The sequence below is a fragment of the Chlorocebus sabaeus genome, chromosome 26 (genome assembly GCF_047675955.1).
Source record: "Chlorocebus sabaeus isolate Y175 chromosome 26, mChlSab1.0.hap1, whole genome shotgun sequence".
Classification (NCBI taxonomy): Eukaryota; Metazoa; Chordata; class Mammalia; order Primates; family Cercopithecidae; genus Chlorocebus; species Chlorocebus sabaeus.
The window spans coordinates 16,000,029-16,023,496 of NC_132929.1; the positions used below are offsets into that span (position 1 = coordinate 16,000,029).

The following is a 23,468-nucleotide window of genomic DNA, read 5'->3' on the forward strand; positions in this document are numbered from 1 at the left end:
CTAAAGATTTATGTATATTTAAAGTAGTTTTAAACTAGTGAAAAACAGAATAGCCTGAAAGTTAGTTAATTTCTTATAGACCCACAATGTGGCCATTATGTTTTTAAAGAATTATATATAGCATAGGAAGGAAAAAATACAAAAAGTATGAGAAAGAGCAATACACAGTATCATGAATGCTACATTTTCACTGGTTTTAAAACTCCTTTTTAAATGCATAGAATATGCTGTGCATATATCCTACCAGACATACATGAATTATCTTTAAGAAATAAATAAAAATTAGGTATGTAGCATAGAGGAAGAAGATCTAAACACTAGGAGGATAGCAGATTATTAGAATATTTACTAAGTGAAAGCCAGAAGAAAGATAGTATTTGTGCTTTAGTTCATAGGTGAAATTTGTTGAGGAACAAAACATTGCCCAGTATTTTTCTTTATATGGAGAATCTTCCTGGTACATTTTTTGGATGAAGTATAGTTTACTGTGTTCATGATATAAAAACCTTTTTATCTTTGCCTAGATATTCTGATATGCTATTTCTGTATCCTGTGTCACTGAGCTAATGTGTCTCTCTCAGTAAAAAAGTTCTTCATGTATTGAAATATTTTAGCTAAACTTTATATGGTTTTCACTTCAGGATGAATTTACAGGAATTGAACCCTTGAGTGAGGATGCCATTATCACAGGCTTCAGAAATGTAACAATTTGTCCTAACCCAGAAGACACTTGTGACTTTGCCAGAGCAGCTCGTTTTGTATCCACTCCTTTTCATGAGATAATGTCCTTGAAGAATCTCCCTTCTGATCCTGAGAGACTGTTACAGGAAGAGGATCTAGATGTAAAGACCTCTGAGGACCAGCAGGCAGCTTGTGGCACTATCTACAGTCAGACTCTCAGCATCAAGAAGCTGAGGTGATTGGGAATTTACAGGTTTTACAAACCAGATTGTTTACTCTCTCATTCTGTGTGTGTTTGTCAGTTATAGTAATCAGTTATCAAGTTCTTACTAACTGCCAGGTACTGTGCTAAGTGCTTTACATGAGAGTAGGGCTGCCCCAGATAAAGTGTCAATGGTTGATTTGGATGTGAGGGTTAAAAGTAAACTTTGATGGTGAAGAAACTAAGTGGTCCGAGAGGGATATTGTACCACTGAGGAAACTTTGCAAAGTGTACATGATTGTCAAAAAGGAGGCATTTAGTTTTTCTTTAATATTGAGTTTAAAATAGTGGTAGGATAGCTTTTGTTAATTTTATTTATTTATTTATTTATTTATTTATTTACTGAAATGGAGTCTCTGTCACCCAGGCTGGAGTGCAGTGGCGCTATCTTAGCTCACTGCAACCTCCGCCTCCTAGGTTCAAGCGATTCTCCTGCCTCAGCCTCCCAAGTAGCTGGGACTGCAGGCACGCACCACCATGCCTGGCTTATTTTTATATTTTTAGTAGAGACAGGGTTTCACCATGTTGGCCAGGCTAGTCTCAAACTCCTGACGTCAGGTGATCCACCCGCCTCGGCCTCTCAAAGTGTTGGGATTACAGGAGTTAGCCTCTGCGCCTGGCCAGCTTATGTGAATTTTAAATAGTCAACTAGAGATGTGCTTTTTAAAAAAGTGTCTTTTGATAGAGAGGTGAAAATGAACTATGGAGTAGATATGAGGGAATGGCTTACAGCCAGGGTCTGAGCCTTGTTTTAGGTCAGCTAATTTAAACTAATTCCAGTTTTAAGAATACTTTTTAATTTGCCAATTTTTGCTTTTAAAGCTACATTTTGAGAGACCTGATGCAGTGGCTCACCTCTGTAATCCCAGCACTTTGGGAGACTAAGGGGGCAGATCACTTGAGGCCAGGAGTTGAAGACCAGCCTGGTCAAAAAAAAAAAAAAAAAATTTGAGCTCTACTCAAAAAAACATTTTTTTTGAAACTTTTTCCCTACAAGCTTTTAAGCACATTTGCTAGGATGTATTCACACTGCATGATTTGGGTTTCTCTTTTCTTTGCCTAATCTTTTCTTATTGAAGAAAAAAATGTCCAGAGAAAGGATAAAGAGGAAGAAAGTGTCAATGTTAGTCAGTGTTTCTCAATATTATGGAATATAGAGTAGATATTTACTATAGGTAATATCTTTATTTACTATAGGTAAATAAAGCATAAATCCAGAAATGTATGCTGGACATGGCTTGTTCACCAGATTTAGAGGCAGTTATCTAGATTCTGATTTGGGGAAATAATGGACTTGAAAAATGAGATTATTGCTGAGTGCATTTGCTCTTGCCTGTAATCCCAGCACTTTGGGAGGCTAAGGTGGGAGGATCCCTTGAGGCCAGGAGTTTAAGACCAGCGTGGGGAACAAAGTGACGCCTTGTGTCTAATAAAAATCAAAAAAAATCAGCTAGGCATGGTAGTACTCACCTAGCTATTATTTCCTGGGCTCAAGTGATTCTCCCACCTCAGCCTCCCAAGTAGTCGCAGAAATTAGCTTTTTTGTTTTACAACCTTTTAGCTACTTGGGAGGCTGAGGAGGGAGGATCACTTGAGCCCAGGAAATCAAGGCTGCAGTGAGCCATGATCGCACCACTGCACTCCAGCTTGGGTGACAGAGTGAGATCCTGTCTCAAAAATAAAATGAAAAGTAAAAAAAAAAAAAATGAGACTATCAAATAAATTGATAACAAATTATAAATTATTTAAATCTAAATTTTATTAAATTATATTAAAAATAAAGGTATAACATAAAATTATAAAATTTATAGATTAAGGCTGGGTGCAGTGGTTCACGCCTATAATCCCAGCACTTTAGAAGGATGAGACAGGTGGATCACATGAAGGCAAGAGTTCAAGACCAGCCTGACTAACATGGTGAAACCCTGTCTCTACTAAAAATACAAAAATTAGACCAGCGTGGTGGCAGGTGCCTGTAATCCCAGCTACTCAGGAGGCTGAGACAGAATCACTTGAACCTGGGAGGCAGAAGTTGCAGTGAGCCAAAATCGTGCAGTTGCACTCCAGCCTGGGTGATGAGCAAAACTCTGTCTCAAAAAAAAAAAAAAAAAAAAAAAAATTATACATTAAGAATTTATGAAATTATAACAAAGTTTATATATATTACTCCTTTTTTTTTTTTTTTTTTTCCAAGACGGAGTCTCGCTCTGTCACCCAGGCTGGAGTGCAGTGGTGCCATCTAGGCTCACTGCAAGCTCCGCCTCCCGGGTTCACGCCTTTCTCCTGCCTCAGCCTCCCGAGTAACTGGGACTACAGGCGCCTGCCACCACTCCCGGCTAATTTTTTGTATTTTTAGTAGAGATGAGGTTTCACCGTGTTAGCCAAGATGGTCTTGATCTCCTGACCTCATGATCCACCCACCTTGGCCTCCCATAGGGCTGGGATTACAGGCGTGAGCCACCACACCCGGCCGCCAATATATATTATTCCTATAAGAATTAACTTATTTGTGATTCTTTTAGCCCAATTATTGAAGACAGTCGTGAAGCCACACACTCCTCTGGCTTCTCTGGTTCTTCTGCCTCGGTTGCAAGCACCTCCTCCATCAAATGTCTTCAGATTCCTGAGAAACTAGAACTTACTAATGAGACTTCAGGTAGGATCATACATACCACTATATCCATGCCTAGCGAACACTTGTTTCTCTCAGCAAACTGAGCTCTATGTTTTTCTTTCCTTCTTTTTTCAAGACAGGGTCTCACTCTGTCACCCAGGATGGAGTACAGTGGCACAATCATAGCCCACTGCAGCCTCAAACTTACTGGGCTCAGGTGATCCTCCTACCTCAGCCTCCCGAGTAGCTGGGACCACAACTGCACCACCACCATGCACAGCAAATTTTTGTATTTTTTGTAGAGGCGGGGTTTCGCCGTTTTGCCCAGGCTGGTCTCAAACTCCTGGCCTCAAAGGATCCTCCCGCCTCGGCCTCCCACTCTCTGGGATTATAGGTGTGAGCCACCATGCCCAGCCTAGGTGTTTTTCTTAAAGAAGTTGCCCGCCGGGTGCGGTGGCTCACGCCTGTAATCCCAACACTTTGGGGGGCCGAGGTGGGTGGATCACGAGGTCAGGAGCTCAAGACCATCCTGGCTAACACAGCGAAACCCCATTTCTACTAAAAATACAAAAAATTAGTTGGGCATGGTGGCGGACGCCTGTAGTCCCAGCTACTTGGGAGGTTGAGGCAGGAGAATGGCGTGAACCCGGGAGGCGGAGCTTGCAGTGAGCGAGATGGCGCCACTGCACTCCAGCCTGGGCGACAGAGCGAGACTCCGTCTCAAAAAAAAAAAGAGAGAAGTTGCCATAAATTGTGAAATTTCTAGAATAGATTAGTACGAAGTGAACACAGTTTCATAAACACCTGAGACAGGTGAATGTAGTTAAATTAACAGTGCTGACTGTGTAACCTTGATTTTTTTTTTCTTCTACTCTGTTATAATATCCAGTTTAAGCATTAGGTTCTTTTTTTGGTGATATCTTTTCACCTTTCCCTCCCACTAGCAGAAAACCCTACTCAGTCACCATGGTGTTCACAGTATCGCAGACAGCTACTGAAGTCCCTACCAGAGTTAAGTGCCTCTGCAGAGTTGTGTATAGAAGACAGACCAATGCCTAAGTTGGAAATTGAGAAGGAAATTGAATTAGGTAAGTACCATTGAATGCATGTCCTCTGGTGTATGACAGTATACAAATAAGTGATTATTTGTACTTAAGCTTGATGCTTGAGCAGTGTAAATATTCCTAGATTGTATTTTTTAAAAACTCAATATAGAGGATGACACATCAGTAACTTCATGTCTTTTTTTTTTTTTGAGACAGAGTCTCGCTCTGTCGCCCAGGCTGGAGTGCAGTGGCCAGATCTCAGCTCACTGCAAACTCCGCCTCCCGGGTTCACGCCATTCTCCTGCCTCAGCCTCCCGAGTAGCTGGGACTACAGGCGCCCGCCACCTCGCCCGGCTAGTTTTTTGTATTTTTTAGTAAAGACGGGGTTTCACCGTGTTAGCCAGGATGGTCTCGATCTCCTGACCTCGTGATCCGCCCGTCTCGGCCTCCCAAAGTGCTGGGATTACAGGCTTGAGCCACCGCGCCCGCCACTTCATGTCTTAATAATAGGAATTATGTCTTCTCCTCTTACAATTTTTAACAAATTATTTTTAAAAGTATTCTAGATACTCCTAACTGGCAAATATACCAGTGCCTCTGTTCCTTAAACCAGGGGGTAAAAGCTAGAGGGCTGTATATGTTCACAGTGATTTTTAAATGGAATCAAACTTTATCAACAGGTAATGAGGATTACTGCATTAAACAAGAATACCTAATATGTGAAGATTACAAGCTATTCTGGGTGGCACCAAGAAACTCTGCAGAATTAACCATAATAAAGGTGGGACTGATTCTTTGTAATTTCAGTTACTTTGTAAGTAATATGGATTGAAGCAATAACTGTCCTTATGGTACCATCACATCTTTCTAATAATCTCTCTCAATATGTCCAAATATATTAAGTATCCTTTCAGTTTCATTTCTTTGAGGAAATCTCTGCTGATAGTTTCTGGCCTGCTCCAATCTGGACAAGTTATACATTAACTTTCACACAATCACCATCCACAGTCACCTTGGAATTTCCATTTATTATCATCCTAGGTATTCACATTACCTTTTTCTTATATTGGATACCTAGTTTCTTTTTATCCTTTTCTTTTCTTTTCTTTTCTTTTTTTAAGGACAGGGTCTCTCTCTGTCATCCAGGCTGGAGTGCAGTGGCATGATCACAGCTCACTGCAGCCTCAACCTCTTGAGCTCAAGCAATCCTCCCACCTCAGCCTCTGGAATAGCTGGGACTGTAGATGCACGCCACCACTCCCAGCTAATTATTTTTTGTAGAGATGAGGGCCTCCCTGTGTTGCCTAGGCTGGTCTTGAATTCATGACTCAATCAATCCTCCCACCTTGACCTCCCAAAGAACTGGATTACAGGCATCTAACTTTGTTTTTGAATTTTTTTGCCATTCTGAGTCTCAAAGCTTTGTGTGAAGTTATTTTTTCCGCTTTCTGGATCCTTATAGGATCTTATTCTTGTCCCCACTATTCTGAAATGTCACAATTACATGCCTTTTCATAAGTTTGTTGTCACTTATGTGTTAGATACTCAATGGCCATTTCAATCTGTCAGTTCCCTCAGTTCTGAGAAATTTTCTTCAATGGAGAAATTATTTTTTCCCCTCAGTTTCCTCTGTTCTCTTATTCTCTAATTCCTTTTATTAGAGGTACATATGGCATCTTTTGGACAGAACCCCTAAAAATTTAACTTTTTTTTTCCTGTGTTTTCTCTTTTTACTTTCTGAGTATTTTATTAGCTTAATATTTTGGGTCTTTTTACTAGGTTTTTATTTCTATATTTAATTTTCAAGAGTTCTTTTTTTTATTCTCAGAATTTTCTCTGTAGCATTCTATTCTTTATTTCAAAGAGAATATTCCTTATCTTTCTGAAAATACTAATGATACTTTAACATTTTTTTTCTCCCTTTGTCATCTGTTTCTTCTTGTTTTTTTTTGTTTGTTTGTTTGTTTTTTGTCGGTTTTGATCTCTTTCACACTACAGGCTTTCTTCAAGTCTCTGACTCTCTATTCATTTTTAAGTATGGGACACTGAAAGCTAATTGAAAGCTCTGTGTATATGGAAAGACCTTGACAGCTGTGGACCTCAACGTAGAATGATCTAGCTTGGCCATTTTATTGGAAAACCCTCCAATCTTTAGATCTTTTCTCTTGAGCTGATCAGAGAAGTCTTCTCCCTCAGAGGAGACTTCTGATTTTCTGCCTGGAGCATATAAGCCTGGCTTCTAGCTTTCTGAAAGCTGAGTAAGGAAACTGGTCTGAAGAATGGAAGGGCAGGGAGGTACATCTTAACATCTTAACCACTGCATATATAACATCCGATATATACACTTTTCCCTGTTTTCCATGTTATTTCTATGCCCCTCAGTGGTGCCTAGTGCTCTGTAGTCCAGACCCCTTCTGTTTTATACTCACTAGGTAATAAACTTCTGGTCTTCGAGAATAGCGGAGAGGTAGTTGCTGGGCTAGGCTATGGGAGCAGAGGAGGGAAGCTGGGGTCTACCTTCCTCTTTTTTTGAGACACACTTTTGCTCTTGTCACCCAGACTGGAGTGCAATGGCACGATCTTGGCTCACTGCAGCCTCTGCCTCCCAGGGTCAAGCAATTCTCCTGCCTCAGCCTCCCGCATAGCTGGGATTACAGGCACCCGCCACCAAAAACCCAGCTAATTTTTTGTATTTTTAGTAGAGACAGGGTTTCATCATGTTAGTCAGGCTGGTCTTGAACTCCTGATGTCAGGTGATCCACATGCCTCGGCTACCCAGAGTGCTGGAATTACAGGCATGAGCCACTGCACTAGGCCTACCTTCCTCTTAAATGGGATTCAATCACTCCTGTCTTAGCTCCACCCTCAGCGTCACTTCCATGGGTAATTGGTGCTGGCAGTTATATACTATAGGGAAATAGCATTGTAGTGTAAATGTAGCTCAGCTTTGTTCTCTGCCAAAATCAGTTTTTATTCTAACTGGATTGTTACCTCCTCTTCTCTTTCCAGCTTATTCTGTTTCCAGAATTTGTTGCTATTGTGTCTTTTATAGTAGATTTATGCCTTTAAAAATATCTCTTTATTATTTCTCTGTCAGAAGGGCTGGAAGGAATGTATTTCAACCTGCCAGCCATAACCATATACTTAATTGAATTTAATTTTTAAAATACAATATCTTACAGGTATCTTCTCAACCTGTCCCATGGGACTTTTATATCAACCTCAAGTTAAAGGAACGTTTAAATGAGGCCTTTGATCATTTGTGCAGCTGTTATCAATATCAAGATGGCTGTATTGTTTGGCACCAATATATAAACTGCTTCACCCTTCAGGTTTGTAATACTAAAAACATAATTTAAAGTCCTCAAGTAGAGAGATTTGTGCTCCATTTCTCATAGGAATTTAGTACAAAACCTATCAATCTTCTAGAACTAGACCAATTCAATTATAAGTTAAAAGCATTGATCATTTTCTCAAGTTATTTTGACCAAAGATCTCTTTGGTATTTTTTTAACTTTTTTTGGTCAGTTGTCAAGCATAAATAAAAGTAGAATTGTACAATGAACTCCCATGAACTAGTCATCTATGATAATCTTAGCTCATGGCCACTCTTGTTTTAGCTATGCTACCCCCACTGGATAATTTTTTAAACCCAGACACAATATGTCATTTTACTCTTTGGTTTCTTCTTAAGAAGGTTTGCTACAGATTTTGATGATAATATAAATTCTCAAAAACAGTTAGAATGAGGGTATTTTAAAACATTTATTAAAGTACCTATTTTGGGCCAGGCTTACTCTTGATGCCATTCATCATTATGTCATTAAATCCTTACAAACAATCTTATGGGAGATTGCAGTATTATTAAGACTGGGACATAGGCTCAGCCTGTGTTCCAGTAGAGAACAAGGAAGACTTCAAACCATCAGTGACCAAGGTATTGAGTATAACTACAATCTGCCAAACTTGAGAAATAGTGAGTTTTCTGTCCTTCAATTTCCAGGATCTTCTCCAACACAGTGAATATATTACCCATGAAATAGCAGTGTTGATTATTTATAACCTTTTGACAATAGTGGAGAAGCTTCACAAAGCAGAAATAGTCCATGGTGACTTGAGTCCAAGGAGTCTGATTCTCAGAAACAGGTTGGTCCTTTTCATTGTTATAATTCTATCAGCTTTTCTCTTAAAACATGGATAGTTGCCACTTTTTTTTTTCTTTTTTGAGGCGAGGGTCTCACTCTGTCACCTAGGTTGGAGTACAGTGGCATGATCTCGGCTCACTGCAGCCTCCGCCTCCCAGGTTCAAACGATTCTCCCATCTTAACCTTGCTAGTAGCTGGGACCACAGATGCGCACGACCACGTGCGGCTAAGTTTTTGTATTTTTCGGTAGAGATGAGGTTTTGCCATGTTGCCCAGGCTGGTCTCAAACTCCTGACCTCAAGTGATCTGCCCACCTCAGCCTCCCGAAGTGCTGGGATTATAGGCGTGAGCCACTGCACCCGGCCAAGTTGCCAGTTTTTAAAGCATTTTGATAAATGCCATATGGAGGAACACATTATGTTAAGAGAGTATTTACCTAAAAGTAAAAAATCATTGAGAATAATTTAAAATAATTCAAAGAAATAAACACATTGAGGAAATAGACTAAATCAGATAAAATAATCACTGAGTATTGTGATGATATACATCAAGACAAGATATAAAATATGAATATTTTGAGGAATATAAAGTGGATTGTTTAGTCATTCTTTGAGTGGGACCCGTGCCAATCTAGCGAGGATGCCAGCAAAATCAAGGCACTGCTCAGTTTCATAGACCAAAGCTTAGGTCAGGCCTGACTGACATGTTAGCCAAGAGACGTGGGTAAAACCAGAGTTCAAATACAAACTATGCCGAGGAATGGGGCTTCGTATTCAGATTAAACCCATTGTCTCCATCAGGTTCAAGGAGTGAGCACAGAGCAGGAAATAATAAATGAATACTAAGAACTGAGAAAATATAGATCACATTCAGGCATTAATTAGGCAAAAACAGTCCAACATTTTTGCTTTGTGAAAAGGACTAGAGGACTACTATGTTCTTTTAATGATCATTGGTGTTATAGTGTTTGAGTAAAAGCAACCTGGTTTAAAGATGCTTTGTCTGCCCAACCGGATGTCTTGGGTGAGGTGTTAACTTTGTTTCTGAGGCCACTGGTATATACTAATAGCTGGACTTATTCTTCACATTTCTTGTGACTACTTAATCTATAAGAAGAGATTGAATTAGACTCTAAATTATAGTTAACGTGGAAATTAAAAGAACCCTCAATGTGTTCCTGTGATTGTAACCAAAAGAACTAGAGAATCTCACCTTCTCCCCTGAGATAGCAGAGTCAAAGTCTTTCCCAGACATAATGTAGCAGCATTTCTCATCCAGGGCACCATAGGTATTTTGGATGAGACAATTCTTTGTACAGGTATGTTCTAAGCAATGCAGGATGTTTTATATTCCTATTCCCCCCACCCACCCAATTAAGTGCAAGTAACAATCCCCTAAGCCGTTTTGACCACCAAAAATCCCCCAAAATTTCCAAATATGAGAACCCCTGGTATATTTTCACTCTACTTAACAACATTAAAATGACAGTGCTGAAATTCCCAGGGCTATGGAAATTGGAAGCAGAGGTATTTTCTAAGCCTTTTAGAATTAGGCATTTGTGGTCTATGGAGTACGATAACCCTTCTCTCAGCCACCAGAGGCTCTAGAAAAGTACATAGTATTAAAGAGGCATTGCTTTTTACTTTGTCACTGCTTATCAAATTTAATCAGAAATTTCACATAGATTGATAAGGAATTTAAAGCTAGAAAGGGGCCGAGCACAGTGGCTCATGCCTGTAATCCCAGCACTTTTGGAGGCCGAGGTGGGCAGATCACCTGAGATCAGACCAGCTTGAACAACATGGAGAAACCCCATCTCTACTAAAAATACAAAATTAGCCAGGTGTGGTGGTGCATACCTGTAATCCCAGCTACTTGGGAGGCTGAGGCAGGAGAATTGCTTGAACCTAGGAGGCAGAGGTTGCAGTGAGCCGAGATCGTACCATTGCACTCCAGCCTGGGCAACAAGAGCAAAACTCCGTCTCAAAAAAAAAAGCCAGAGGCCGGGCGCGGTGGCTCATGCCTATAATCCCAGCACTTTGGGAGGCTGAGGCGGGCAGATCATGAGGTCAGGAGATCGAGACCATCCTGGCTAACACGGTGAAACCCCGTCTCTACTAAAAATACAAAACGTTAGCCAGGCGTGGTGGCAGGTGCCTGTAGTCCCAGCTACTCAGGAGGCTGAGGCAGGAGAATGGTGTGAACCCAGGAGGCGGAGCTTGCAGTGAGCCGAGATGGCACCACTGCCCTCCAGCCTGGGTGACAGAGCGTGTCTCCGTCTCAAAACAAAACAACAAAAGCCAGAAAGGGCTGGATGCAGTGGTTCACATCTGTAGTCCCAGCACTTTGGGAGGCAAAGGCAGGAGGATCTCTTGAGGCCAGGAGTTCAAGACCAGCCTGGTCAACATAGCAAGACCCCATCTCTACAAAAATAAATAAAAGCCAGAAAGAACCTTTTGAAATTGCTTAGTTTAGTTGCTTACTTTAGTTTCTACATATTTTTTGTGAGGAAAATGAGATCCAAAAAAATGGAATGTCCTACCCAAAGTAACAGTGAGTTAGTAGCTGATTAAAGGACTAGTACACCTTCATGCATGCTTCTTTTTATTAATCTATGAAACATTTTTTCCTGTACCTCCAAATTTATATAAATATTTTACAATTACACTGGGCATGGTGTCTCACATCTGTAATGCCAGCACTTTGGGAGACCACGGCAGAGGATCACTTGAGCCTAGGCGTTCAAGACCAGCCTGGGCAATATAATGAGACCTCATCTTTACAAAAAAATTAAGAAATTAGCCAGGCGTGGTGGCACACACCTGTAGTCCCAGCTACTTAGGAGGCTGAGATAGGAGGATCTCTTGAACCCAGGAGGCAGAGACTGCAGTGAGCTGAGATCACACCACTGTACTCCAGCCTCAGTGACAGTGAGAGCTTGTCTAAGAAACCAAACAAAACACACACATGCACACACATATTATATATATATATAAAATACACATATATATTTTTTATATATCAGAATCCACAATCCCTATGATTGTAACTATATATATATTTATTCTCTCTATATATATATATATATTTTAATTATAGTATAGTTTAATGGTGGCCAAAAAAGGTTGGATCTTGTGCCAAGGAAAAATGGGAGCAATTGTCAATTTTAAAGTAAAATACATAGATCATTCTGTGCTGTGGAGGTATGTAATTGGAGTAGTTAAAGCCTGTATTTAGGAATATTGCACCAATATCAGGAGTTTGAGGGAACTAATTGAGAAAAACAGAGACAAAAGGAACACATGAAAACCCACTCTTTTCATTTATAAACAGTTCCTATGTCTCCATGGAGAATAGCGTTATTAGGATAGATAAACCCAAGGAAAACAAAATTAATTGATAATTAATTAGTATTATAAAGGTTTTTTTTAGTAAATAAGAACTGGAATTACGAATAAGAGTAAGATAAAATATGGTGTTTTACAATATAAGTAGGACTTTATAAAACAGACTTGCATTGTTTTCCATTAAACTCTGGAAGGAAGAATCTGAACAATACCTGGAAAGCCTATCTGGAATAGTAAACAAGAAAGGCTATGACACCTATAAAATTTTAATTTCCTCCATCGTAATTCCTGTCAGTGTATAAATCATTGCAATTGTATGTGTTAATGTGTACAGTACAGGGAAGAAGCCTGTGCTCCGCTTCCATTACTTACTTCATATAATATGGAAGCTTGATAAATGTTTAATGGTGGCCATGCATGGTGACTGAAATATACTTTGTGTCACCAAACTGGTGACATTCCTTCCACATTGGTTGGACACTGCCACTGCTCTTGAGTCTTACAGATGCATTTTCAAAATTAACCACTGGAGGGAGTTGTCGGCATAGCTAAGATATACTCAAGGTACCTTTTTTTTTTTTTAAAGACCAGCTATGCAGCTTCTTTCATGGCCTATTTTTATTATCTTCTTCTCTTAAATCTGGGCTCAGAATCCACGATCCCTATGATTGTAACGAGAACAATCAAGCTTTGAAGATAGTGGACTTTTCCTACAGTGTTGACCTTAGGGTACAGCTAGATGTTTTTACCCTCAGCGGCTTTCGGACTGTACAGATCCTGGAAGGACAAAAGATCCTGGCTAACTGTTCTTCTCCCTACCAGGTAAGTGTAAAACAAGCCTGAGCAAATATGGAGAGGGTTTCTTAATCTCTTTATTACCTAGATAAGCTATAAAAGCTAGTGTTTACTGATATTGACTCTCCCAGAATAGATGACCTAGTTTTCAAATATCACCAAGTGAAGTAAAATGTAACATTTTTGTGTTACAGCATTGAAGAATATACACATACACGTGCAAACACATGACTAACTGTAACCAAGTGCCAGGGCCATTCCTACTGCCTACCACCCATGTAATCTTTTATAAGTCATTTTCTGTGATCTTCTCTGTAAAAAAGGGATAACAGTCTCTGCTGTGTGTTTATCAGAATTGTTGTGAGGAGTAAATGAAGTAATGTATATAAAAAGAACATTAGCACAAACGTAAAGTCTTTTGTATGGTGGCGTTATATGCAGAAATTCACTCTAACTCAGCTCTAGACATAAGACATTTGCTGATTGAATATGTAGCACAAACCTGAACTAATGTGGACCCCATTTAGATCACAGTTGGAGTTCATGCAAACTCAGTAGGTCTACAGATTTGAATGTAATAGTCCAAATATTTCATCTTTTGTTCTTAAGTAGAACTCCTAGAGTTGGCTCTATTGATCATTTCTTTGGAGAGCTTCTCCCTTTACTGTAAGGGTGAGGAACAGTCTACTAAAATGTATGTCATAAAATAAACTTAGTTAAGCACTGTAGTACCTTTCAACTTCCTACCGAAATAAGCTGCCATGGTAGAGGCAGAGAATTATTTTAGCTGATGGTGCTTTTTGTGATTTCAGGTAGACCTGTTTGGTATAGCAGATTTAGCACATTTACTATTGTTCAAGGAACACCTACAGGTCTTCTGGGATGGGTCCTTCTGGAAACTTAGCCAAAATATTTCTGAGTAAGTATTGATGAATTTCAGGGTCTCTGCCCGTCCCTATAATTTTCTGTTTCTCTTGGGTGCTGTCTCTGCTTTGGCAACCTTAGTTTTTTTAATCCAAATGCCATGATTCCAGTAGTTTCAGCGAGTTTTCATTAGAGTATCAGCAGAACATCTAGTGCAGGATAAAGGAACTGCTCATTAAAAATAAGATTCAAAACTATTCAGACTTCAGGACCTCATTCTGAATGTAGCTGTATCTTCCAGACTACGGCTATAGTGTGGAAGCTTCCCTGTTTAGATATGTGAAAATAAACATTTCATGAGAATAATTTTCTAACCAATTGGTGTTAGCCTTATATTCCTATTTATTTATTTATTTATTTATTGAGGTAGAGCTCACTGTGTCGCCCAGGCTGGAGTGCAGTAGCACAATCTCAGCTCACTGCAACCTCTGCCTCCCAGGTTCAAGCGATTCTCCTGCCTCAGCCTCCTGTGTAGCTGGGATTACAGGCGTGCACTACCATGCCTGGCTAATTTTTGTATTTTTAGTAGAGATAGGGTTTCACCATGTTGGCCAGGATGATCTTGAACTCCTGACCTCGTGAGCCGCCTGCCTCAGCCTCCCAAAGTGCTAGGATTACAGATGTGAGCCACTGCGCCTGGCCTAAATTCCTTTTTAATAACGATTATTACCAAAAGTTAATAAGCATCTCTTGAAAAGACTTACATTTCTAAACTATATGCTAATTTTAGGCTATTATTTATTTAATAAGTGGATAGAACCAAACCAGATAACTGAATCTCCTGGTGAAGAAGTAAATGGTCTTTTAATAAGCACTGCTTGGTCTCAGAACCTTAGTACTCCCTCAAGCCTGCTCATAATTATTAAGTCGGCCGAGCATGGTGGCTCACACCTGTAATCCCAGCACTTTGGGAGGCTGAGGCAGATCACCTGAGGTCAGGAGTTTGAGAGCAGCCTAGGCAACATGGTGATACCCCGTCTCTACTCAAAATACAAGAAAATTAGCCGGGTGTGGTGGCCCATTCCTGTAATCTTAGCTACTTGGGAAGCTCAGGCACAAGAATCACTTGAACCTGAGAACCCGGGAGGCAGAGGTTGCAGTGAGCTGAGATCGTGCCACTGCTCTCCAGCCTGGGCAACAGAGTGAGATCTCCGTCTAAAACAAACAAACAAACAAACAAACAAAAAACAAAAACAAACAACTTAAGTATCTATGTTCCATTTTAGCTTAGCTTAGCAAATAAGTTCCCAGCATAAGTTTGCCAGTCTATCACCTATTGTTATATTCTTTGGTTAAAAAAAAAATCCGTGTTGAAGATTTAATGCCCCTTCTCTATTTTCCTCTTTGAATAATTGAATTGTAGTTTTCTCTTTATTTAATTCAGAACTTGGCCAGTGTTATCTCTTACATGTACTTTTTAAAATAGGCTTGAAATACAATGTAAGACATATAGGATGGTTATAGGCATGTCCACTTGGCTATGGGCCAGACAGGTCTGACTAACACAATCAGAAACAAGTGGGGTCAGTTGGGGTTTCCTAACAGCCCTGCCTTATCTAATAAGGGAAGTTTCTCTGATCAAAAGAAAATAATAATAAGCAAAGGTACAAACATATTAAGTAGTAGTTACTTTAGTCAAGCTTACAATTCTCAGAGAATTGTAAAGATGATCCACTACTTGGGTGGGAGGAAGGAGCTGTAGCCTTTTTGATGACCTAGACTCTAGGAAAGTTGGGGAAAATAAAATTCCTTTTTCTTCTATTTGTAGAAGAAAAGTGCTATGCCTTAGTACACAGAGGAAATTTATAGATTTAGATGAGAGAACTTCTTTCCCTTTATGAGCATTGTATCTTGGCTTTTCCCACTATGGTAGCCCTTTTTTGTAGTTCTTCTCTGGGCTTTCAAAGGACTATTTGAATGATCTCTAACCCTAGAGTTCTAGGTATTACCTTACACCATTTTGGTGCATAAATGTACCACTGAGTTAAACTAAAAGAAATTATAATTTTCATATGCCTAATCTTGATGGAAATGGTTTTATATATTTTTAGGCTAAAAGATGGTGAATTGTGGAATAAATTCTTTGTGCGGATTCTGAATGCCAATGATGAGGCCACAGTGTCTGTTCTGAGGGAGCTTGCAGCAGAAATGAATGGGGTTTTTGACACTACATTCCAAAGTCACCTGAACAAAGCCTTATGGAAGGTAGGGAAGTTAACTAGTCCTGGGGCTTTGCTCTTTCAGTGAGCTAGGCAGTGAAGTCTCACAGATTCCTGCCTCAGAGCAATGGTTGTATTGTGGAACACTGAAACTGTATATGCTGTAATTTAATTTAGGACACATTTAGATGCACTACCATTGCTTTTCTGCTTTTTGGTAGACGTATATTTCGAATATACGAAAAACTGACATTTTTTACACAGCGATATGCTTACTCATGGCCTTGTCTAACTTTTAAGAAGAACTATTTTATTCTAAACAGGCTCATTACAAATGGTTACCTTGTTATTTAACCCATTTGTCTCTACTTTTCCCTGTACTTTTCCCATTTGTAATTTGTAAAATGTTCTCTTAAGATCACCATGTATTTTGTAAATAATAAAATAGTATCTGTTAAATTTGTGCTTCTAACATGTCATGTAGTTTTTGCAAACTAAAATAACAAACGGCTTACTTTTGCAGAGAGGGGCTATTTTGCCATGGAAATTTATGTATCCTAGACTTAGAATTGTTGCAATAGGGTTGTGATGAGACAGAATAGCCAACTACTTCTTTAGATGGGTCTGACCTTCAAATAAGTGGTCTAGACTGAAAAGTAGGTAAGATGATATGCATAGGACCAAATTTCCTTCAATTTCAAGTGGCATGATTGTATATGTGGCTTATGTTTTAATGTTTTCACTTTTTTGGAGACAGGGTATCCTCTGTTGCCCAGGCTATCACCTTGCTTTTCCAGACTCTGGCAATTTTCCCACCTCAGCCTTCCAAGTAGTTGGGAGCACAGGCTCACACCACCACATCTGGCTAATTTTTTGTACTTTTGTAGAGATGGGGTTTCGCCACATTGCCCAGGCTGGTCTCGAACTCCTGGACTCAAGTGATCTGCCCACCTCGGCCTCCCAAAGTGCTGAGATTAGAGGCGTGAGCCACCATGCCCGCCCCTAATGCTTTCACTTTTATCCACCAAGCCCCTTGGTCTATTTATATGATCTAGTGGCGCTGCTACTGGGTCTCTTGATTAGGAATCTGACTGTTAGAAAATAAAAGCAAATGTGTTAAACAGGGTTTAGCAACCTTTCAGAAATGGAAAAATCACCATTCTATTACATGCAGAATGACTTGGAGGGGGCAAGGGTCAGTGAAAGAATAAAAGGAAATTTTGTTTGAAAGATTTGAGGAAGCAGGAGGTCAGAATAAAATGATACTTTGAAGTATGAAATAGTTTGGAAGAGAATAGGCCTAGATAAAGTACTGGACTCCCAAAAGGAGGCATGAATTACACCTGGCCTCAGGGATAGGGAAGAAAATTGGTAGAAAAAGGCAATGAAAATTATCCAACTACCAGCTGGGCACCGTGACTCATGCCTATAATCCCAGCACTTTGGGAGGCCAAGGAGGGAGATTCACATTAGGCCAGGAGTTTGAGAGCTGCCTGGGTGACAAAGTGTGAGCCCCATCTCTACAAAAAATAAAAATAAATATAAATTAGTTGGGTGCGGTCTCACATGCCTATAGTCCTAGTTACTTGGGAAGCTGAGGCGAAAGGATTGCTTGAGCCTGGGAGTTCAAGGTTTAGTGAGCATGATTGCACCATTGCACTCTTACTGTGGGCGACAGAACAAGACCCTGCCTCTAACAAAAAAAGGAAAGAAAATTATCTAATAATTTCATATCTAAATATCAAAATTATCTAATGTTCCTCCATGCTAGTGCCTTATTTTTTTTTCCTTTAATTGTCACTGTTACTGCTCTAAGATTGCTGGAAAGCAAAAAATCCTACGTATGTCTCAACTAAAAATATTTAAGCGTATATAATTGAAGCACTGCAACATGACTTGGATCTGAAAGATAATCAACTTAGAAATATTTGCTCTTAACCAAAATACAGCTCTCCAAACATTCTCACATTTGCTTCCCGTACTGATGATGTAAAATGATATATCTGTATCTTTTACATAATCAAGCCCCTCTCCTCTCTGCTCTTCTCATTTCTCAGTTCACTCTGTTGACACATGAAGTTATTACTCTGAGACTGGACAGTAAATTTAGATTTATTCTTAATATAGGCTTAGCTACTATCTAGTGAATTCTTTAGCAACCTTGACAGCAAGGTGCTGTGTAAGTAAAGCTTTGTTTCTGAAAGTAGGCTGTGAGGAAAGGGAGGAGAATCTGAGGAAACTACTTTGTTAGAGAACTTGCATCTGTTTTGCCACCCCTCCTTGCATTCCAATCTCCTCCAACCCCAGCCCTTCTTTGTAGAGAGGAGAAAAGGCACCTGACCAATTAGGACTTACAATGTCTTAGGTTTTCTGTTTGCCTAAGCATAAAACCACAAAGTGAGAGCCTTTCCATTTCCCTTATATTTTATGCTTATTTGTCTTGGGAGAAGGAAGCATTTCCTTTTTGGCAGAAGTTTCAAATGGTTCTTATTTCTTGTCTTACTAAGGCAGTAATAGTGTAGTGATAGACCTGGTTAGGTAGTGAGGGACAGCTGAAAAGGCAGGAGTTTTACTTTTGTTTGAAAAGAGACCACATAACATATAGCATCTCACCATTCACAAAGTGTTTGTACACCCACCGATAGTGCTCTGATGCCAAACCTGAACCTGGAAATAAAAAGATTTTCCTGGAGCAGTAGGATTTCAGACTGTTGGTTGAGCTTATTATCTCAAGATGGATAAGAAAGCCTTTGAGAAGGTTAGCACAAGGTTCTTTGAAATAACTCATTGTTGTCTTTAAGCTGAAGCCTTTAAGCAAAGACAGCAAAGAAGTGCTTTTCTGTTGCATCTGAAAATGAGGAATTCTTCCAACTGCACCAGTTCTTTCTAATGTGCCAAAATTAGCTTCTAATTTGGCTCCTAAAATTAAGGTTTCCCTAGTGAGGAAAATGCATTTTAAAAAATTTTTTTTGTGGCCCGGTGCGGTGGCTCAAGCCTGTAATCTCAGCACTTTGGGAGGCCAAGGCGGGCGCATCATGAGGTCAGGAGATCAAGACCATCCTGACTAACACGGTGAAACCCCGTCTCTACTACAAATGCAAAAAATTACCCGGGCGTGGTGGTGGGCGCCTGTAGTCCCAGCTACTTGGGAGGCTGAGGCAGGAGAATGGCGTTGAACCCAGGAGGCGGAGCTTGCAGTGAGCCGAGATCGCGCCACTGCACTCCAGCCTGGGCGACTGAGCGAGACTCCATCTCAAAAAAAAAAAAAAAAAATTTTTTTGTAATGTGGCAAACTTCTACCTTAATGGGGTCCTTGGTTCTACCAGAGACGTAAGAAGCTATGAATATTTAATAGGACAAAGATGGCATTTTAAGTCAGTATGTGAAAAGATTATTTAATAACGTGTTAAAACTGTGGATTAGGCTGGGTGCGGTGGTTCACACCTGTAATCCCAACACTTTGGGAGGCTGAGGCAGGCGGATCACCTGAGGTCAGGAGTTCATGATCAGCCTGGCCAACATGGTGAAACCCCATCTCCACTAAAAATACAAAATTAGCCATGTATGGTGTCGCATGCCTATAATCCCAGCTACTTGAGAGGTTGAGGCAGGAGAATTGCTTGAACCCAGGAGGTGGAGGTTGCAGTTAGCCAATATCATGCCATTGTACTCCAGCCTGGGCAACAAGAGTGAAACTCTGTCTCAAAAAAAAGAAAGAAAGAAAGGAAACCCACAATGGATTAAAGCTTGAACTCTATCCCCAGTGCCACTACTAGTTCATATAGCACCTTTGTGCAAATTAGAAAAGGCCCCTTTCTCTAGTGGGTTCAGTACCTCCCAATGCACCATAGCTTGACTGAACTTCAGTCCCCACTTACGCCCTCAGCCTGGTACCTTTGTGCAGCAAATACACTGTGCAGTCTTATGCATTGATCTTGCCTGTTTCACTGCTTATCCCCAAAATAATTTTGGAGAAATCAGAAATTTTAATCAAAATTCAATGTAATAGATGGTTTTGCAATCTTTTGCCTGTGTGACATAAAAGCAAGATATAAACAAGAAGACTGGCCGGGCGCGGTGGCTCAAGCCTGTAATCCCAGCACTTTGGGAGGCCGAGACGGGCGGATCACGAGGTCAGGAGATTGAGACCATCGTGGCTAACACGGTGAAACCCCGTCTCTACTAAAAAATACAAAAAACTAGCCGGGCGAGGTGGCGGGCGCCTGTAGTCCCAGCTACTCGGGAGTCTGAGGCAGGAGAATGGCATAAACCCGGGAGGCGGAGCTTGCAGTGAGCCAAGATCCGGCCACTGCACTCCAGCCTGGGCGACAGAGCGAGACTCCGTCTCAAAAAAAAAAAAAAAAAAACAAGATTACTATTACTATGGTAGATAAAAAAAATTAAATATAGTGTGGCCGTCTATCCTCCCCTCCAAAAAAATTAAAACACCATAAATTCAAACTAGGAATATTTACTGGCAACAAATATTTACATCTTTTTTTTGCCTTGACCCAGGGATCTTGCTCTGTCGCCCAGGCTGCAATGCAGTGGTGAAATCAATCTCCTGGTTTCAGGCCTCCCAAGTAGCTGGGAGTGTCGGTGCACACCACCACACCTTGCTAATTTTTTTAATCTTTAGTAGAGACAAAGTCTCACTGTGTTGTCCAGGCTTGCATCGACTTTCATCTGGTCTCATGACTCATCTCTATTGTTCGTACCCACCTCCAGCCAAATCAGAACCCTCCAAAGACTTTACCATGGCCTGTAAGACCCTACCCTATCTGACTCCACTCTTTCTCTGACCTCCTCCCTGACTCCCCTCTTCCTTACCCACACTGCTGTAGTCAGCCTCCTTGCTGCTTCTCAAATGTGCCAACTAATTTCCCTCTGCCTCTCTTTAAAGCCTTTTGACTTTAAAGGCCAGATGTTTTTTGGCAGAAAAAACATTTCTGCCTGAAAATTTTTTCCTTGATCTTCAGGTAAATTACTCCCTTTCTTCCTTTCAGGTAGGTGTCTTCTCAAATCTCCACTCTCAGAGAGGCTGTCCCTGACCATTCTGTACACTGTACAGAATAGCATCCCATCCCACACACACTGCTGTCACTTTCTATCCCTTTTTACCCTCCTTTATTTTTTTTCTATAGCACCTGTCACCGCCTCGTGCGTGTGTCTGTGTTGTGTGTGTGCGTGTATACATACACTTTTTTTTCTTTATCTTTCTACTAGAATTTGAACTTTAAGGGCAGGGATTTTCGTTGTTTCCTGTTTGACTGCACTGTCTAGAACAGTACCTGAACGAATAAAAATGTTTTACCTAAAGTCCAAAAAACTCTTAAAAATAAAAAATTGAAAACCAAAAGAAACAGGCAAAGGACATGAACAATCCACTAAAACATTTTAATGGCTCATATACATGAGATGTTCATTCTTAACTAAATAAAATGCAAAATAAATGAGAAATTGTCATTCACTCTAAATGGCTGAAAATTGTATTTGTAAGGATGATAAGAAACAGGCACTCATATATTATTAATTGGGACACAAATTGGTACATTATTAGAAGTTGATTTGGCAAAATTCACTTAAATATTCCCTTTAGCTGAGAAATTTTTCTAAGAATTTATCTCACAAAAGCATTGACACAGGAGCTCAGAGAAAGCACTGTTTCTAACACTTGTCCTCTCCGCTTCTAACACTCGACAGTCCCCAGAGGGATAATCCACGTGACAGACCCCAGGAAGGTAGTCCTGGCACTAGTGCAGAGGCACTGGCAGACCATCTCTGCAGGCTTCAGGGTGCCTCGCCATTGGCAGGGAACGCCCTTCCAATTTGCCGTGAGCCCTTGTAGATGGCAGAACCTGAGCTAGGCAGACATTTTCAGCCTATGTAGGGAAAAAAGCTGTGGGGAAAAGGTGATTGCCTTTCGTGGGGAGAGTGTATGGGAGTGGAGAGAGGAAAGAATGAAGGCTCTTACTTTTCAATGTGTACATTTATAAGCATTTTGAATTTTCTGACCACGTACATGAATTGCTTTTTTAAAAAATGTACTGGGTTAATCTAGGCTAAGAAATTATAGGCCGTGTTTTTGTCATCTTTTCCCTCCTCTATGTTATAAAAAATAAGCCTTGTTAAATGTTCGTTTTTTAAAAACCTGGGACATTGGAAAGCTTTATTATCTAAACATGAAAGCAAGGTTGATATGGAATTCAAATGAGAATAAAAATAATTTAAATCATTGAAGATAATATATCTGAGCTTTTATTTTTAGTATATGAAAAGTCATGTTTAAATGTTTTATAATGTTCTATTAGAGATGTGCTTTGTAAAATTACCATCTTCCTACTATTACAACTTCCTGTGTCTGTGAACAAAGTATAAAATTATATAAAATCCAACTATTTTCAACACAAAATACATTTTTTATGGCTTTCATATAAAAACTTGAGTTTTCACAAAGTGACGTATGTTTAAGAAAAGAACAAACGTGATGAACTTAGGCTAAACTTCTGTAGACATGTGCTTTTTCCCTCAAAGCATATTACTTCTGATAATCTTGCTCCTTAGAGGCTTGTGTGGCCAACCTTCGGCTTATGAGCAGTGTTGTCCTGTAAATTCATGTTAGCCTTTCCACGGGAAACTGTGGCTGTCCCGCCAAACTGCTAGTTTTTAAGCCCCTTGTGAGCAGGGGACTATGTGTCTATTAATTTTATATACTCCCAGAAATGAGCACATGGTTCTTAAAAATAAGTCGTGAATTAAAATATTGGAAAGGAGGAGCCACAAGTTCAGAAAGTAGTTACATTGGAGCCTTGGTGAGAGGGAAAAATATCTGAATAAGGCTCTAGGTGCAGCTGAAAGTGTAATCTCACTTTCATTTTTAGTATGCCAGTTTATACATGTTTCTTTAACATGTAATAATTGACTGCTGACCTTACATTGCAATATACTTCACCGTCCTGTTTACACCTTTTTAAATTAAATGTTATTTTCACAAGTATATTCCACCAAAATGTGTACTGTATTTCCTATTAAATTGCATCAGTCTTGAAATTAAAGTGAGGATGGCATTTCATGAAAACAAATACCAATTAAAATCTGTGGACAAAAAGATAGATATGCATTTTATTTGTTTTCTTTTTTAAAACTTTTTTTTTTTTTTTTTTTGGCATTTTAAAGCCTAGCTGGCTCCCCACACCCCCGCACGCTCCCACCAAGAAATGGGGTTTCACCATGTTGCCTAGGCTGGTCTTGAACTCCTGAGCTCAAGCAGTTCACCCACTTTGGCCTCCCAAAATGCTGGGACTACAGGCATGAGCCACCATCCTGGCCCTTATTTGTTTCCTTTTGCATTCTAAACAAAATTGAAAAATCTGATAACCCTAGAACAAAATGATCACACAGTTTAAAAAGATGACATGCATGAATCTTCAATGACGTTTTCTCATTCAAGGAAATGATAGCTAAGGGTGAATGAGTGTGCAGTGAGTCCAGAGTC

At 39.9% G+C, this 23,468-nt stretch overlaps 1 protein-coding gene across 3 annotated transcripts in view; it reads left to right on the plus strand.

Moving 5' to 3' along the window:
• The window catches only part of BUB1B (BUB1 mitotic checkpoint serine/threonine kinase B), a 66,492-nt gene extending 50,060 nt beyond the window's left edge, over positions 1–16,432 (plus strand). For 2 of the 3 annotated variants that reach the window (XM_008017061.3, XM_038009829.2), the window contains exons 15-23: positions 642–916; positions 3,466–3,599; positions 4,502–4,645; positions 5,284–5,384; positions 7,786–7,935; positions 8,607–8,749; positions 12,746–12,917; positions 13,703–13,809; positions 15,866–16,432. In XM_008017061.3, the coding sequence (XP_008015252.2) occupies positions 642–916; positions 3,466–3,599; positions 4,502–4,645; positions 5,284–5,384; positions 7,786–7,935; positions 8,607–8,749; positions 12,746–12,917; positions 13,703–13,809; positions 15,866–16,061 (1,422 nt within the window). In that variant the 3' untranslated portion in view covers positions 16,062–16,432. The remainder of the gene's footprint in view (positions 1–641; positions 917–3,465; positions 3,600–4,501; positions 4,646–5,283; positions 5,385–7,785; positions 7,936–8,606; positions 8,750–12,745; positions 12,918–13,702; positions 13,810–15,865) is intronic. The other variant, XM_008017062.3, reaches the window with a different exon arrangement.
• The last annotated feature ends 7,036 nt before the right edge of the window (positions 16,433–23,468 follow it).